Source organism: Tauraco erythrolophus, chromosome 18 (genome assembly GCF_009769465.1).
Source record: "Tauraco erythrolophus isolate bTauEry1 chromosome 18, bTauEry1.pri, whole genome shotgun sequence".
NCBI classification, from domain to species: Eukaryota; Metazoa; Chordata; class Aves; order Musophagiformes; family Musophagidae; genus Tauraco; species Tauraco erythrolophus.
Window position 1 is genome coordinate 13,672,635 of NC_141482.1, and position 19,272 is coordinate 13,691,906.

Here is a 19,272-nt window from a genome sequence, read left to right on the forward strand (position 1 = left end):
CAGAACTGGTAAAGTTCAGGTTCGTGTTTGGATTCAGCCCCAGCAAACTGAAGCTGAAGCTGTGCCAGACGTTTGAAGCTGCCAGACGACAGTTCATCTCAAACAGAAAGCTGAAGAGGGGGAAAGAAATTTGTCAAATGTATTCCATGTGGAATTTCAGGCAATTTAATTTGATTCACTACACTCTGAAATGTCTTGGACTTCCCTATTGTTTCTTTACTTTAACACTAAATTTGATACCTTCTGGGATCGTCAGTGCTTTGTGCTGCATTTGTCACGTTCTCTAATTTACTGGCTTTAGTCTCTCTCAGTTTTAATTGACGGTGCTTGAGCCCTGCCAAAAGCACTCCGTCAGATTTCAGGTTGCTAGTTGAATCCTGAGGCCATTCTTCAGGCGGGGGAAGTCCTGCCTTTCTGTTGGAGACCACTGCAGCAAGAAGGGGCAGAGGGGGTGAATGTGGAAGAGGAAAGGGATGATTGTAGTAAACCTCATTCCTGTGTCCTCATCAGAAGCATCAGCAGCCAAGTGCCGCGGCTGCGGGTATGCCGTTGTCAGGGTATGGCCTGTTCAAGGGTGGCTGCAGAGGCCAGGAGGTTCATTTTTATTCAGTGATGACCAGCACCAGAGAGCGTGGAGCTGTGTTTTTTTGTGGTTTTGCTTTTCCAGTTAATTTCCTGCTCCATGAGTGCATTTCCTTTGAATTCAGCAGGCACTGGCACGTGGCCCCAGGGCAGGACGCTGTGGCTCCCTGCAGCAGTGCAGCCCTGCCGTCTCTCCACTTGCCCAGTATTTATTACCCCCTCAAGTGCAGCTCAGGCATCGAGGCCACTTTTTCTTCTCCTGCTCCCTCTGACCAAGTGCCAGAAACAGAACCCAGAGCCTCCATCTGTAAATAAAACTCTCTGAATTTGTCCAAATATGAAAGCAGTTGAGCTCACCAGGTACCAAGCACTGTTTTATTCTACATAATAATTTTTCTTGAAACATGAAGACCTGTGCAGGCTACAGCTTTTTGTACAGGCAGACGAGCAGAGGTGCACAGCAGCTGCAAGTTAAATATAGCTATGCTGCCGTGATTCTTACAGATAACAAAATTTTCCATTTCTAAGATTCTTGCCTGAAACATCTATTCATTTAGTGCATTGTGATTTGACTCCCCGGATCAGCGCACGTTTTCTCCTGAGCCAGGCTAAGGAAGATGAGAACAGTCAAGCCCAAAGTTGTCAGTGTTTACACGCGAGTCAGGTCTGTGAGAAGTTCAGTGTCTTTACTGGTGTGTCTGATGTTTTTTTTTCCCTGACATGTGCAGCCTCTGTTTCTAGGTGTTGAGAGTTTGTTTGTTTTGAAGAGAGCGAGGAGAGAGGAGCCTGAGGCTATCTGACATGGCTACGGTTGGAGCATCTCTTTCAACTTCTTTTCCTAGGCTGTGAATGGCCTGTGTTCACATTTTTTCTTCCCTAAAATCTTCCTGCAGCTCCCCGTGTCTTTCAAATACAGTTCTGGCAAGTTGAAAAGAGATCTGTGACAAAGAGGGAAAAAAACCCTGGGGCTGCCAGGTCACTGTGGGCAGGGAGGGCAGGAGCTGGCAGGGATGGCTGCGGTTGTGCAGGAGTTGTGTGTGCTTGCCTGCTTCCCACTGCTGCCCCCAGTGCAGGGACACTGCTGGTACCAGCAGGCTGGGCTCTCCGTTCTGCCCGGGAGAAGGTGCTCGGTGCAGCACGCCGGGTTTCTCAAATACAGCCCCAGCCTCCCAGTAGCTTCTCCCAGAGATGCTCCTGCCATCAGGTGAGATGGGCACGTGGCTGTTGTAACCTAGAGATTGCCCTACAATTGTATAGGCTCCTCCCTTGATAATTATCACATTTAAGCTACCATAAAATCTGTAGTTTTTCCTCAAGAAACGCATAGTGATGTTTAAAATCTTTTCCCATGGTGGTTTGACAAACATGAGAGCGTTGTGAAAATCATTAGCGCTAAGGGTAAAACCTCCAAATAAAGTGTCCTGGGATTTATTTACTCTATGCTGTAGTAATAATAATTAAAACACACCCTACTGCAGGTAACTCCCACAAGTTGCACTTTGCTCTGAAGCTGAGAAGCTCATTGATTAATCCATGGGGTCAATCAGTCCATCTTGTTTGGAGAGTTAATCATAGAAAGCCTCTGCACCAGGACCAAGAGTGAAACAGGTTTATTTACTGCTGCTTAATCAGAGAACCCAAACTCTCCTGTAGAGTGGTGAGAGGTTTGTTTCTACTTAGCCTTTAATTGCAAAATGATCTCATTAGTGCCATAGTGAATCTTGGTACTATCCTGCAGGTGCATGGAATTTAAAGAAGAGCAAAGAACGAAAATGGTTGCATTTGCCAAAAAGTGTGGGGCAGTTGGTATTTGCAAGATTACTCAAACCAAGCTTCTCTTTGCTAACCTTTTAATCTGAAGCTAAAACATCAGTTGCACATCCCAGTAGATTTCTGTCTACCTTACAGTCCAGAACAGAGGAGGACTGTCGTACTGAAACGACTGTGCAAGGTTCGTTATCCAAGGATAAAGGTGTCTGTTGAGAACAAGAATGGAAGCCAACAGCATAGTTACTATGGCATTCACCAAAGAAAAGAGTAATCCTCTGAGTTATTCCAGCTTGGGGTGCTGCTTTGTAGGGGACTTATACTTCATATAAGTATCCTTCTTGGCAGCCTCTGGCATCAGTCCCTGGCTCGTTTACTAATTAATCATTTCTGAAATGTCTCAGTAGGGTAGAGGGACGGTGACGGGATCTCAAATGGGCAATGAAATCCGAATAAAGCAATTGTTGCCAAAGCAGATGCTGGAAACCCAGAGGTGAGGTTGCACACCCGCGGTAAAGCCCTCAGCATAAAAATGTGGAAAGCAGTGAAAAACGTCTTTCACATGGGGCACTAATAGATGCAGGTTCATGTTCCTGTGCTGAAGAAAAGGCTGGAATGTGAGTTCCACATCATGCAAATCCAATTCAAACTCAACTGCCCTTTGAAATCTGGATAGTATCTCTCTGCCTTTGTGGTAGGAAGCTTCTGGCTTGGATTTAGAAAATTGGGGATGAAAAGACTCCTCTTAACCCAATGCTAAATACCAGGAAGAGAATAGAGGGGAACAGTCCCTTTACTAATACTTATTTCTAATCAGATAAAAATAAGTGACAGTGTAGGAAGAATCCCTCTACTAACTGCCAGAACATGTCGATTTATCAAATTTTTCCACTGTTGCTCTTTTTTGAGCTAGCCTCAGAGCTGACAGTGTATGTTTTACAGTGCAGCAAGGTAGATTGATTGATCCTAAATAGAAAAGCCTTTGGGGTCTCAAGCTGATGTTTTAGTTTCAGAAAAAAACCTGGGTACAGCATGTTAATGCAGAGAAAGGAGCCCGGTTTAATTGGACCAACTCCTGGCTTGCTGAAAATTAATGGCTGGCTGGCTGTTGCCAGAGTGATTCATCTTTTCTATCATGTTCTACAGTCCTTCTCTCCAGGGGTCTGTACTCCCCTCCAATTCCAATACCAAAAGTGAAATATACCTCTTTTATTATTTTTTTTTCCTGTCTTAAAAACATGCATTTTAGTTGGATTGGCTTCCAATAAATGAAAAATAGCACTGGTGGGAATATGAAGGAGGCAGGCAGTGTCTGGGAATTGGGTTTTGTTTACTGTAGGGCTGGGTTTGTTTTGTTTGAATGGGATTTAGATCTTTTTTTAATGTACTCTCAACTCCTCATTGCTACTGGCTGACTGTAAAGGTGACAGAATGACTTTCTAAAGGATCCTGATTTCAGTGTGTTGAAATGTATTGTTCCTTTTCTTTTTATCTGGCCATGGAAACAGAAACCCTGTGTAAGCAAAAGCTGTTAAAAGTGAATATAAAGCTGGAAAAGGTGTTTAAAGCGTTTAGGTGGCTCCGCAAATGAAAAGATGAATTTTCCATGTAGTTCTGCCCACAGAAATACTTTATTTTTTTTTTTACTAAATGACTTGTGCATGAGCAAGGCTTGCAGTTTTCCCCATAAGACCTATTGGAGGCAGTCCTGGCTTTGTGAAAGCAGAACAGCCTGCAACTGAACATGAGGTAGTGTGCCCAAAACCCGCGTGGATAATTTGATCATGGAGGAGGTTGAGTTTTGGAATTGAAAGTATAGAAATTCAAAATGTACTTTTAAATGCAAAATACTATTATGTGCCATTTGAAATCTATCTTACTTGCTGCTGGAGATAGACTGCAGCTCGTTGGCTGTTTTGGAGGTATCACCAGTTGACTAGCGCATGGAGTCATGTCTAACAAGCATATAATAGGTTGGGAATGTCATGAATGTTGTATTATTGCATATGCCATATAGGAGGATTCACTGTAACTGAAGATTACAAGAAGATAAATAAAGAAAGATTTTGTTTAACATAATTACATATGGTAAATTGTTATGGTAATTTATTATTATTCCAGTAAGGCAAATATTAGCAGTCATAGCTCAGAGATCATAAATAATGCACTGGAAAATTGGATGTAATGTTTCACATTGACCTGAGATATGGAAAATGGGTAAAATTGTAGAAGATTTCTGTACCATTAATTGCAAGAAAATAACATTAAGAACATGCTAAATCATGCTAAATATTTTCAGCAGATGATAGACTGTGGGGCAGTTCATTAATTCTCCTAACTCATTCATCGTTTTTGTTTTTCACTCTGAGAACACTTAATGAATAATCCATGCTTTGTGAAGCCAAGGGTGTAGGCATGCACGTTTTTATATACATTCATATACCGACCAACATACATCCATTCATCTTCGACAGTTTTCTGTATCAAAGCATTTTCTTAAACTGTATACTCTTAAACTTGATCACTAGGGATATGTTTATTAGACTCTGAAGTAGCTGTTTGAATTGCTGTTTTTACCTTTTACCAGTAGAGTTTGGTTCTCCCACAGTGCTATAAATATTAAATAAAGACACTAAGAGTTTATTAGTGTAATATTTTTTATGGGGACATGGTTGAAAATGTAACCTATAAAATTAGTAATAGAAGGATGAAAATTATACATTATTTCTATCAGGTTTACAGCACTCATTTTTTCCTATTTATGCTTTGTTTTTCTTGGACAGAAGGAGAGGGCTCTGAGTATTTTATTAACTACAAGAAGCAAATCTGGTTGTGTATTGTATGGTAGTATGGGATTCACCATAAGCAGGAATGGGGCAGAAATAGGACTCCAGACTTACAGGTAGCATTGCGTGCGGGTGTAATGGCTCAAGTCGGTTTTCATTTCCACAAAACTCTGAAATGGCACCATCTCCAGATTCTTTCAGAGTGGCGAAAAAGCCTGTGGTACCTGGCTACGTTCATCCTTTTAACACAAGAGAAACAAAACCCTCTTGCCTCCCTTTCAGCATTAGCCTTTGGCAGACAAGATAGTTTAGCCCTAGAACTCTACCACGTGTTAACAGTTCTTGATAGGACTCCATTTTACAAAACGATTGCAATAATAAGTTGTGTGACATTTCTTCATTTTTTAACCCAGTGCTAGTTTGGAAATACGCCAGCGGTTTGTAGGAGTAAGAGTCTGCCAATATTTGCTTTTTGAAGTGCTTGTAAAAGTCCATTTCCCCATTAGAAATTTTTATCTTGTCTTTAGTTAACCTGCATGTGGGTGATGGAGGCAGTGTGATCTGGCAGTTTGAATGAGAAACGAGGAGCCTGAATTTCAGGATTCAGTTTCCCAGCTTTGCCAAGGATTTCCAGTGTGGCCGTGGGGAATTCACTCGACTGCAGTTTGTTCCCACTGCTGTAAAACGGTTTTCTCACAGAATCGCAGAGGGATTGTGCGAACGTAAAGAAAGATGCTTCCAAAATGTGGCCACGTAAAAGTTTATACTATGTACTTACTTTCTCAAATAAATGAAGCTTTCCAATGAGGCTCAGCGTGCTCTGCTTCACATCAGCACTTAATGGAGAAATCAGTTTCTGAGGAGGTAATGCACTCACAGGGTGCCCAGGAATACGTATGGTTTTTTGGTTAACTGTGTGGTTTCATGCCTGTTCTTAGACAACAGGTTCCTGGCTGCTAATAAGCCGGGATTTTTTAAATTTCTGATGTGGTGACATGCAGAGGAATGCTGGCCAGGACTGCCACCCCCCTGCAGAAGCCAGATAAGGTGGATGAGTACAGAGGCATGGGAGCACTGGGCCAGAAGTGCCAGGGCAGGAATACAAGTAATCTGCTAAAGATCACACAAAAGGGCCATTTCTGTACATGCTCAGGTTTCTCTAGGTTACCTGAACATCTGAAATTTCCAACGGTTACAGTTAAGCCACTCTCATCTTAATGGTGTTGGCAGAAGTGGTGCGAGGGGTGGATTTGGCGGCTTAGGTTTATCGCAGCCGCGCCGGGTGTGAAGGGAACTGTTGGAGAGACACAACTTGAAAAGCAGATAGGATCCCGCTGTAAATAGTTCCGTGTGTTTGCCTCTTTGAAGTTCACCAAGAAAGAAACATCTTTGCAGCGATAATCCTCAAAACCGTAGTGAACACAGAGTCCTGAAGGGACCCAGATCCTGAACTGTGGGACGATGTCCTGCCAGGGGGTATGTCCTAATAAATAAGTATTATCCCTCCTGCTCTTGCAGCCCTGTGCAGCTTGCCAGAGGGGGCACTTTTTAATGGACTAGGAGAAGTTAAAGGAGAATCCAGAAGGATAAGGCTTCAAGTGAATTCTTTGGTTTATACCATTTATAGTCCTATTAAATTCAGTATATTTCTCAGACATTTGAGGGGCAAGGAAGTTCAGTGTATTCGTACATCTTTCAAGATCCTCGCTTGATCATTTGACTCTGTCCAGCGAGCTTAACAAGCTAAATAATGAAAGGGAACAATGCAAAACTTGTTGAATTTTTTTTCACCCTGTGTCTTTTTTGAAGAAAAATACCATTTTTTTTTTCTCAGATGCCCAGCAGTTTGCTGCAGACTCCTGCAGCTTCTCTGTCCATCACTCAATACCTGTTTCAGCATATCAAATTGTTGTAGTTCCTCCTTTCATAGAGAAGCAATTAAAAATGATGAGGGTAAAGGGTTAAACCTAAAAGCCTGCTAATGAGGGTGCCTTCTTGGTTCTCTTTTCATCAGGCATTTGATGCTGTTTTCAGCATAAGCTTTCGATAAGCACCACTGAACATTTTTCCAGAGTATATTAAAAAAAGTTTTCCTTTTTTTACCATCCTGTAAAAATGATAGATGTGTGGCTCTGCTGTTTATCTGAAATCCTAATTACTGATGCTGCAGCTTTTGAATGTTAAATTCATGCAGTGTTCTTTAGATTTCAAACTGGTCAAAGAAAGATGGATTTGTGTCCACAGAGAGATCTGAGTCTAGTAAACAGAGCCAACGTTTGTTTGTTTATTTATTAAACTATTTTTAAGTCAAGAGTTGCATCAACTGCAGATTACATTGACTTAGAGCTTTCTAAAGGAGAAAAGAAAAAAAAAAAAAGCGAAAGTTTTCTTCCATTGGATGAAATTTTAATTTCTGTTTCCATGAGAGCAGAGAGTAGAGGTAAGAGATGGAATTTGAAAATACGGATGAGATCTCCTTTCCTTGATCTATGTTATTTATTATAGAACAATATTTTGATTTTTTTTTTCAAACCTGTGCACATATATTTGGGAAAAATACTTTACATGTATATATGATGTATATGCATGTATATATACATATATATATAACAGTGCATCTCAGTGGTCATGTAACATCCCAAGGAATCGTTTTCACAGGGCAGCAAGGGGGATGAGCACAGGATTTCTAATTAGAGTCCTCGCAGCCATGTGGTGAAAGTGGGAGCGGTTCGTCCATACTGTGTTGCAGATATGTTTTCTACGCTGCGTACGAACGGTGCCCAGAGCAATAGCAACAGCTACGCCTGGCAGCGGCTGAGCACGGTGCTCCCTAATACTCAGGCCCTGATGAGTTGCTGAATCATCTCCCATGTGTGGTTGAAGGTCTTCTGCAAAGCCACTTGGGTGAGCCGTGGCCATGCTGGCTGCTGGTCGGGCAGCTGTGCAAGGTGCAGTCCCTCGTGGGGACTAAACGTTACGGAATCCATACATCCATGAAGGCTTTTTGTGTTTGCAGCTCCTAAGGACTCTTCGGAGGAGTTGGCTGTGTTAATTCGTTGCTGAGCGCTCACCTACCTGTGCTACCTGAGAACAGCGGTGCGGAGCAGAGACGTTGCTTGTTTGAAAAATTAGACTTAATTTCTCTCAGGATTTTCTCTGTCTCTAGTCAAGTTTGTTTTAAACTAATGGAAGTAATTAGCAAGTCACAGAGGGACTTTGTCTAAGAGGTAGCCATTTTTAGATAATGGAGCATAAAAGTCGACACGGTGACATATGACACCGGAGCAGCATATTGGAGCCATGCGCTGTGTCTTAAGCAGATGTTTAAGTACTTTGAATACTGAAATCACTACGTACACATATAAGAAGGGATTTATTTTTTTTTCCTCTCAGACTACTAGTACACTGTAGGGCTTTCTTTTAATCTCAATAAAATCAAAGTAAGCTCTGAATTGTTTTTAATGTGCAGTCATTATCGCTCCTTTCTCTCTTCTTCAGACATCTTTTTATATATGATATGTGGGTACTTCAGGAGGTATAGATGGAACTCGCTTTTTGCATTGCTGTTGTGTAGCAGAGGAACGCAATAATACACCAACCAATGTACCTTGTTTCTGACAGTGCTGGTGGCATGGAGCTGAAAATAAATAACAAATTAGCAGCAAAGCACTCATTGTGTTCCCACATATTTATTGTAACTGTGAACGCAGGAGAGATTTGCAGAAATTCCTCAGAGATGAAGGAGATCTCGCAGCAGGGCAGTCCCAGGGGTGCAGGGGATCTCCCCAGCAGCACCAGCCGCCCCGCGGGTCTCTGCAGCGATCCCGGTTTCTCCAGGTGTGCAGTTCTTGTAGGTGCCGCCAAACGATGTGCGTGTTTAACCTCATTCAGTGCTTTCATGACTTTATTTTCAGTCTACTCTAAAAACTGTGTCTTTACTGTTAAAGCGAGCAGGGCCTGGCGTGATTCTGAGAATTGACCTGGTGTTGCCGCCATGATCAGATCAATGGTAGCACTGTGGAATTTTGGAGTTAGTGTTGACCATGCGTTGTCTCTAGCAGGCTATTTAGAAGTGAAACTTTGTGGGAATAAGAAATTTTGGCCTTCAGGAGATGAGCTGTTGTGTGCCGGTTGACATCAAGGCCAGAGTGTTGGCTTGCTGGTGTGGACTGGTAGCCCTCAGCACTGGCTGGGTTTGGGTAGGATGACCTGTGTGCTACATGGCACCTCGAGAAGGGCCCAAGCTCCAGCTCTGAGGCTGCTGAAGTTTGAAACCTCAACATGGTCATGCATTTTTCTTAAATTTAGCTTTCATCACGTACATTTGAGCTTTGAAGTTTGAGATAATTTCTAGCATTTTTGGAAACTATGGAAGACTCAATCCCATAGGCTTTCTTCTTTATTTATTTCACTGGATTAAAGTCTCACCTTCATAAGATAGAGATCCTGTCCTCCAGACTGCTGAATATCTGCCCTGTGCTCTGATACTCAGTGACTGTGCAAGCAAGGGTGCCAAGAGCTTCAAACCGTGGTCAAAGTAGCAATTAAGTAATATCCTGTCTCTTAAAAAATTGTAACCAAAGTCTTATTTAAACTTTGAACGATGTAAGAGATGCTACTTCCTATTACATTGGAAAACATTTGTTATGCTTCCGGAGATAGAAAGCAGAGATAACTGGTCAAATGTCTCGACTAAAGCATATCAGATGAGACAGGTGTGGAGATTGTTTGCTGCAGTCGGAGCTACCATGAAGAGTAAAGATGGGCAGATGCCTGCTTTCCAAAACAAAACTGAGGGACTTTTATTTTCCCTGGATTCCAGATTATGTGGGAATTTAATGATGTAGTCTGTGAGAACAAAATTGCTTAAAAGCATTACCCATGGTTTCTTTATATACTAGAAAACTTTGTTCATCTTCTTTTTTATAAATCAACACGTGACATTTGTTGTTTGTGCCCAGTAATTATTGCAGCATTAGGTAACAGTTCCCACCACACACACAATGTACAGATATGGTCTAAATAAATGTGTAGTATGGAAAGCCTTTGTAAAATGCATAGTTACAACATGATCACAGCACCCTGAGTACTGAGAGGTGCAGTTTGATGAACAAGGGGATGGATTTTCCCTTCCTCCACTACAGTCTGCTCCTTGTTTCTCAATACTGTGATGGTACCAGGGGCTTTGGCAGCAGCATGGGTTCAGCAGTTTCCTGGCTGCTTTTTTCTTTCACCTGTGCCATCCCTAGGATATTTTTATTTAAATCCAGGTTAATCCCTGATTCAGCTCAAAGCAGGGCTGCGGAAACAGTCAGCTATGGTATGGGGAGAAGGGGACAGTTGGGGTAAAACTGGCCCAGGAGCACCTCTCGTCTGGATTGTCACTGCATCCCCACTCCTCCCACCACAGCCAGTCTAGGTTGAGCTCCCCTGACTTAGCTTTTCTTGTGCAAAAATTAAGTGCCTGCCAAAGCAGAATCACACTTGGACTAGCAGGTGTCCTTATCTCGGGGCAGGCTGAGAGCATCACTATGAAGCACTCGGAAGGCCCAGCATGAGAACCCGTGTAAGGATCCTAGCTAGAAAGCTGTATATCCATTCTCAGTCACTTGAGATGTTTTTACGGGTACAATATGTTTTCCTTCACCACATGTGTGTTCCACCCCGTGGATTGCTCGAATGGCAGAAAGTGTTTTGTTTCCTGTGTGATTAGCTGCAGGTTCAGTTTCTATCGGATTTGTCAATTTTGTCATATAATAGTTTGGGGGTTTTCCAGCTTAATGTCTATGACATGTTTCATAATGTCAATAAAAATAGCTTTCAAACTAGACTGTGAAAGAATTTGACCAAAAATGCCGAAAATAAAAATATCAGCAACTGGGGAGCTTTGATCTGACAGTGTAGACTTTTAAATGACAAATTGTGGTTTGTGAAGCAAAGTTTCACAGTTCCTTTTTGCTGTAGCTGTAGCGCGTGGAGGGGTCGGCCAGGGTGGGATCGCAGCTGTGGTTAGGGGGGTCTGGTTCCAGCAGCAGAGGCAATCCACAAAGCAGTTTTAATTTCTTTTCCTTTTTTTTTGTTTTTTATATTTCTGATAATGGAATTGTTATGGGCTTTTGAATTTCAGTTAAGAATGTGCAAATAGGCTATCTGGTAAGTAGGTTATTGAAGGGTTAGGGAAATGGAGAACATTTTGTGCAAAAAAATACCCACAGTGTGGGTAATAGACTCCAGTCGAATTTAAAAGATAATGGCGACAAGGGAGAAATCCACTTGTAGAAATGGGGAACAGCTGTGTTTGAGATCTAATGAAACTGTATCAAATACTTTAAAAATGGCTTACAACTTCTTCCCTCGGGAGCGGAGATAAAGCACAAGAGCACTCCTGAAAGGTCGAAGAAACAGTTAAATCATTTCCTTGATGGTTATTAGAGATATAGAAGACATCAGTGAAAATTAAATGTCTGAAACTTGTGTTTGATTGCCTTCCTTATCACGCCAATCTCACACGTTTCTTCCATCTCTTGTTCTCTGTTCTAGTAAAATTTAATAACTGTGCTGGTAACAAGGGAGTTCGGTATGAAACCAACAGCCTGGACTTCAAGGTGAGAGCGGATGGGACCATGTATGCTGCCCACCAGCTGCAAATGCCCTCGAAGCAGCTTATCCTGATGGTGACTGCGTGGGATCCGCAGACCCTGGGCCGGTGGGAGGCCATTGTCAGATTTCTGGTGGCAGAGAAGTCACAACACAATGGACACAAGGTAAGAAGTTTGTTTTTTTTCTTATTTCATTCTTCCTTTGCCTGTGTTCCTCAAACCTTTAAAAGTTCCATGTGGTATCTGATTGTTTGTGTTGCCCGAGAAAGCATCTGGGTAGGAAACACCACAAGTAGCAGCAGCAAATTTCTCGTAAGTGATCCTTGATTGTCTCTGACAGAAATGATTTAAGGTCACCAGTGAGGGAGGCGTTCTCTAAGTTCACGCTCCCATATTGTTAAGTGACCGCTTGGCTCTGCTACGTTCTGCAGGTTATAGATCTTGTGTTTGCATCTACTGCTAATGCTCTCTCTTGGCTTGAAATAAAACCTGCAAGTGAAGGATGCCTCCCTCTCGCCAGTGTCAAAGTCAACCATCTTCTTGAGAAATACAAGGTTAAGTTCAGATTTCTTTAGTGACGGTGTAGACCTTGAGTCGTGCACTGGCTGCGGCTGCCGCCGTGCTGCTAAGACATCTCCCTGGTTTTCACAGTGATTCCTTTCTCTCCGTGAGCCGCCTGCACGGCCCTGCAGCTCCCTGGGGGGCTTGCAGAGGGGACGTTTGGGCTCGTTCCCTTCTGAAGCAGCAAGGACAGGGAGCATTGCTGCTGCCTGGTAAGGGACATACGCTCCCACGCAGCACAGGCCAGCGGGGCAGCCAAGCACAAGGTGGCACCGCGGTGGCAAACGGCCCCCCCGCTCAATGCCAGCTGAAGAATGGAAAACCAGCACCATTCAGTATTTCAGACAGAAGGTTACAAATGCTTGCTTTCTTTTTTAGTTTCATACATGTCGCTGAAAAGCAGGAAGCATCTGTCCCTGCCCAGCAGTCTGAGAGCAGAACAGCTTCAGCTGAATACTGTGGGCTGCACAGTGCCATTGTAACTGGGGACTGCTCCATGAAAACACGTTTCTTCTGGTCTGCTCCTTGAGTAGCTGTCTCTGACCCACATCTTCCATATCATCTTTGGCAGCAGCACTTCCCCACCTCTTCATTTTCTCCTCCTTCCTTTTCAGTGTTAGTTAGTCTGGGCTGAGGATCCTTTACTACGCTGAGTAAACACAGTTATATTGTCTGGCGCCTACTCAAAAAACCCAGTTCTGTGATGGCTGGGCGGTTACATTTAAGCAGGATTTGGCAGGAAATTGGCTGAAGAGCCTGATTTATTGCTGGATCCTGAAGACCTGCAGAGCAAGGACGAAGGTGTGTGTCACTGGGGAACAGTCATGGCTAGTTCAGGGACAGGCAAGGTCACTTGGCCATGGCTGTAGTTTTGATTGATGCACCCCGGTAATTGTCAAAATAGCGAGACTGGCTTCTCCTTTCCTCTTTTTTGCAGTGCTTGGGCAGAGAGGGCAGGGCAGGGAAGGAGGCAGAAAAAGGGAGAGGTTTTTTCTGCCGTGTTGTCAGAATGCCACCATGTGAGTCTGTGCCATTTGTGAGAATTTTTGCCATGAGTGAGACAAGAGGAAAATACTTGGAGAGACTTAAATCTAGCAGTTGCCCGACAGGCTGACCCCTGAGGTTTTGCATGGCTTAGAGTCATATAAATACACTTTTGCTGCTCTTCAGTAAGACTCTGGTTTGTGCAAGATATAATTAAGCCCTGTATGTTATGTCAACTGTATTTGCCGTTTTCTAACCAAAGAAATACTGCTTCCTTCTAAAAGTAATTAAATATTGAAGGAACAGAGTAAGGTGTCTTATGTACTGCTTTGAATTTCTTCTCAGTGTAGCAGAAAGAAAACTGAATAAGCACACATTTCTGTTTTAGTAAAATATTTGGTTGGAAATTCATCTAATGTTAATGCAAGCTGAACTCTGGTTCAAAACAGAGAGAGCTAAGCTTTTTAAAATTCATATCCCTCCTTTCTAAAAGCCTTATTAGTGTGTAGTTTGAGGCTGGAAAAATACAGAAAACAAGACTAATGACAAGGTCATAAGCAGTTTTATTGTGGGTCCCTATAGCAGGCATCTGACTTGTGTTTTATTTAAATGCTTGTGTTTTTTGCAGACAAAGTAATCCTTTGTTTACTAAAGAAATAAATATGATTATAAGAATATTTTTAAAAATAATAGTGTTTATGCTGAAAAAAATCCCAAAACCTAACAATATCCAGTTCAATGTGTTTCAGGCCATGACCCTAATGTACTGCATTTCATGGCTTTTACTAGAAACAGATTTCACATTTGGTTTTGTATAGTATAATATGACTCAAGCAGAACTACATAATTTTTTTAAAAGCATTTCAGACTATTGTTTTATATTCAGGATATGGAGACGGCAGATACGGGAGAGAAAAGAGGAGGTGACATGAGACAGGGAGAGAGACCAACTCTCTGTTCTGGCGCATACATCCATTTCCATTTTACTTTGTAAATTTCTGACTGATTTTGTGAAAATGCTGAACAGTTCCCAGACCTTAAAAATAATTGGCATGAAATTTGCCTTCCTGCACCTACTGATCTCTGTTTGCTGGCACCTACAGCACAAACAAGTCCTCCTGCCTTGCTCGCCCATCCTCTGTTGTTTCTTGAGGCTTCCCCATGACTGATGGCCCTCAACTGGGGCAGCCCCACTGTGTGACGGGAAGCTTTGCTGCCCCTCTGAATCGCCCCTGAAAGGATAAACCAGAATTCAGTTCACAATTATCCATGGATTAAAGCTTCATGAAAACATGATTAGCCCTCCTGGAGTGGCCGTTGTTAGATATTTAGTTTATTATGGAGGTTAATACAGAATAAATGTTATAGGAAAAGTTGACATTGCTGGGATGCTGGCTGAGGCCATGGGGGACCAGAAGTGAGGTCCCTGCTCTGCTGCAAATTCCCAAAGCGTTCTAGAGGGAGCAATCCCAGTCTCTTATAGCCTGCCTGCAGGAGGGTGCAGAGGATAAAACCCTCAATACATGATCGTTGGATTTGTGATCCTTTCTAATCACAATATATGAATCTGGAAATCTGCATAATGGGATGGGAGAGCTTTGGTGGCAGCCAGCTTGCTTTCAGGGTGGCAGATCAGTTCAGGATGGCTCCTGTTGGGATAGTTGTCCCCTTGCACGCTTTCATTGCAAAATCAGAGGGTTTGATGTCTGTACCTGTACCTCGGATCCCACAGCTGTGCCGTTACTCTCCATGCAAGCTGACATTTTAATGGTGGGTGACCCAATACAATGACAATTTCCCCTCCTTCATAGTATTGTCCTTATGAATGTGCTAATTGCTTTAGATAACTGAGTAACTATGATTCTATAACATGGGCAAATCTGAAAATTTTCACTGGCAACCACTGTAATGAAAGAATTCTAACTACTACATTAAAGTTTAATTCTAGTAGGATTAAATGATAGCAAAGAAGGTAAATATTTAAAAAATTTATTTCATGATACATGAAGCATATATTTTCCCCTCCGTCTCAGCAAACACTTGAACGTAAACTTTTTTTCTGGTTAATACAAGTGGTGGTAGTAACTCTAGGAACTTTTTTTGTTCAGTCTTGCAGGAAATCTGATAGCAATTCAATTAGAAAATGCAAATGAGGTCACATATTTCCCACAGGAGTGCTGAATTACCCTAGAGGAAACCGAGTGATATTCTGGCATAACAATAAATACTTAAGATAAAGGTTCTTGTACTGTTCTTGTCTCACTGCCTGTAGTTGCAATTGGAAGTACCAGTTGAACCTGTGGGTATAATTTGGAAACAAGAAGAGAAAGAAAGAAAATAAAATAAATTTTTTTTTATGAAAGAATATAAACTTGTAGCTTGTGTCAGCATTTATGAAAGATAAACTTGAGTGGGATAATGCTCCAGAAGAAAGCAAAGTAAAGCCAGACTTTACTTATCTGGAATTAGCAGTGCAATGTCTTCTTTTCTAAGAGTGCATGCTATTATTTCTAACAATTGGATATTGATTTAACCAAAAGTCTAAAAATGAAGACTTCCATCTTCAGAGCGTCCTCTGTTTCTTAGTTGCTGAAATTCAAGTCTTCCCAAGTACGTAGATGGATATATACCATTTGTCCTTCACTTCCCGCACTACCTCCTGTGTCCATACAGTCCAAGCTCCTCTCATCACTCCTTGCTAATCAGTGCCCTCCACTACCCATGTTGGCTTGTCCCACCTGAAATTCTGGCCCACTCTTTCATATTGGTCTTTTATTTTTCGGTGCTCATATCTGTCTAAGCATGTTAAGGCATGTCTGGCAAATTTTCTTATTAGTTTATGTATTTTTCTGTAGTTCTCACCTCATAAACTAAAATCAGGAGCATAGAAATACAGCATAGAAAAGAATTCACAGCAAAAGAGCTTGAAGATATAGGGTATATTCAGTACATGTAGGATGCCAGTCATCTGCTGTCAGTGACTTATTTTAGAAAAAAAAATATTGTTTTCTTTGAATCTTGTTTATGTCAACCCAAGTTTCTCATTTTCTTTGCTTTTCAAATTCTGAGCATGGAAGTATGTAAATTTTTGCAATGTTAAATCACTAGGAATGGTGCAATTAAAATCTTGCAAATGTCTGGGTATGCAGCTAGTATTTAAAACATTGAGAACGGCTGTCAGAAATCAATCCTTACTTAAGCCCAGCTTGTGTTTTATTATGTCTCATCTTATTTTGGGCTTCTTTCATAACCTAGGTATGAGTCCACAGCCGTACAATATGAATGTGAAAAGCTGATTCTTACAGCCAGACACTTTTTGATTTAAAGCGTTTAAATAAACATCCCTGGCATTTTACCTGGCTGAGATTTTAAATTCCAGTACAGCCTTTTATTGCTGATCACAAATACAAAGGTCTCTGGGCAAGGAAAGGCTTATTCAGCACTGATCTTGTTTATGACCTCAGTTATTGTGCTAGCCAGGGGGCTCTCCAGCAGGCCTGGGAGCGATGAAGACGTAGCCTTCCCTTGAGGGAAGAAAATGACAGCTTAGGTGGGAGTTGTGTTCCAGTGCTCCCAGTCTTCCTGATGCTCTCAAGTGCATGCGCCTGGAAGAAATGGAAAAAAGAGCCACTGCGTTTGTTTGCTTTCCTTCCTTCCCTTGCGTTGGGATGAGATGTTACATATGGCATCAGGGTGATGGAGTTTGCCCAATCAAACTGGGTTATCCCTAGAGAGGGACTGAAGGAACGAGACTGTATTTGTCCTCCTGCCTTTCTCTGGCCATATTTATGCACATTTGGAGTACCAGGTCATTACGCTGGGGCTGTCCTGTTTCACTGCCTCTGGGGGGATCCAAGGCAGTAACTAAGTCTAGTAAAAGGGCAGCCAGCATCATTTTTATCTCTGTATCCTCATTGGTGAAACAAGGCCTCGACTGATCGCAGTCACTGAGGGTAGATACAGAGATTTCTGTTTGCTTTAGGTAACTTGTGAGACATTGTTTGGGGTTTTAACAAATCAGATCAGTGGAAAAGACCAGAAAGCGGATGACTGATAAATTAATATTATATAATTGTTACCCAGTGAGTCTGCTCATGTTGATTGTGGAAGTCTAATGAAGATGTGTCAGGTGACCTTGTCTGACCTCATACTGAAGTGAATTTGAACGTCTAGCATTTACTCATTGCGTGAAATGAAAGAGCTGTTTGTGAAAACGTGTGAGATTACTTGGCCTGATTTTCAGGTGTGTTGAATCACATTGCCTGGCACTGAAAGCAAGACAAGCTATGACATACAGGTGCTCATTGCCTTGGAAAATCAGCCCACTACGGGAAGTTTCCGAGTGCTGCACTTGCTGTATTTAGTTCTTAAATAGTCAGCATCTTACCAAGGGTCAGGCTCAAAGCCGTACTAGAAAGATCATCCATAAGTGAAATTCACTGCAGATCTGTCCTCCTTCAAACAAAAAGAAGTCCTAAGGATTGAACTGCCTGCACGGAAATAAGTTTTTTCTGATAAAACAAAACCCTTGGACTGCTGCGCACTGCCTGCCTGTGATGTGTGCCTTGCCCTTGCGACATCAAAGCCTTTGACCTCTGGTTTCAGATTCTTTGTTGTTAACTGCTGAAGTGTGACTGCCACTTCCAAAAAATATTTTGGACTAAATCTACTAAAAAAACCTTCATTGCTTTGGTGATCTGTTGACAGTTGCATGTAAATGTGAGTTTGAGTAAAGACAAAAATTGCTTCATGCAGGCATGTCCATTAAGATAAACCTTTTTTTAGGGGCTGCGGGGGTCCACCAATCTTTTCTTTAGCCCAGCAAGCTGAGACAGCTTGGTAGTTACAAGCTCAGGGCGAAGAAGGGCTTCGGTGCCTCCCCACCTCTGAAGGCCAGGTCTTTGCTTGCTGGACGTGGTTCATGGTGGTGCAGCTGCATCATGTTCTGTCTCCTTGGCACCGCTGGCCGGAGGAGCGAGGAGAACCAGCCAGACACTGGTGTCCAGCGTGGCAGGGTGGGCTGAGTGGGCTGGCGTTGCCACTGGCGAGGAGTGGGATTTCGAACGCTGTCTCCGTCCAGCAACGCATTTTAACATGCACTTAAATTTCATCATGCAAATAGAGATAAATTGAATGTGTTCGTCTGTCCAAATTTAAGCATGTGCTTAGGTGCACTCCAGAATTGGGGAATAAAAGAACAGCCTTTTCTTAAGAGCCTCTTGAAATAACCAAAGGATAACTTGAAAGGGCAAACTCGCGCGCTAGCGCTGGGGAGAAGTACCAGAGTGAATTACTTCGCTTTGTGCTAAAGTTGCAGTGGTGCTTGTGATCTCTTAAATCTCTTATGATCTTTTACTTGCAAACATTATGGAGAGAAGGAGTATTGTTACATTTAATTCGTTATGATTATTTTAATTCATGTATCTTTTGAACCTCATGGCTTTAGAAAAATAAAATGAGATTAAAAATTTTTCACAGGCTTGTTAAGGGGTAGATTTGCTCCCGCTTCTTTCTCTGATGAAGAACAATTGTATTAGGCTGAGTTCTAGGAGCAAAAGAAATGTGTTTTGGAACAATTTTTTCAAATTATTTGTTGGAAGTTTTATCTGGGTGGAAGAACTCAGCTTGCTAGCCCAGATTTCCTAAATTTTCTTGACAAACTGTGTACAGGGTGAGAGAGGTAGTATCAAGGTGCAGTAGTGGTTTTTACTGTGTAGTATGATGAGATCTACCACCTTTATTCCTGTCCTAGAGGTATCTGAACAGCTAACAAGTATGTAGGATTCTCTAATTTAATACCTATGCTCTTGAGAAGTACTTGTAGTTCTGAAGGCATTGTGTATGGCTTCTTCCAATTATGAGAATGACATTAACCTGAAGATAGAAGTGTCTTTTCGTAAACACTAGAAGGTACGAGTACAACAGTTAATTTAGATGTTTCTTAAACAATCCTACCTAAGAAGCACTGTGAGATTAGATCTTACAAAGGCAAT

General features: G+C 42.1%; 1 protein-coding gene across 2 annotated transcripts in view; it reads left to right on the forward strand.

Moving 5' to 3' along the window:
• The window catches only part of CDH4 (cadherin 4), a 459,932-nt gene that overhangs the window by 270,661 nt on the left and 169,999 nt on the right, over positions 1-19,272 (forward strand). For both annotated transcript variants that reach the window (XM_086622684.1, XM_086622683.1), the window contains one exon: positions 11,676-11,899. In XM_086622684.1, the coding sequence (XP_086478810.1) occupies positions 11,676-11,899 (224 nt within the window). The remainder of the gene's footprint in view (positions 1-11,675; positions 11,900-19,272) is intronic.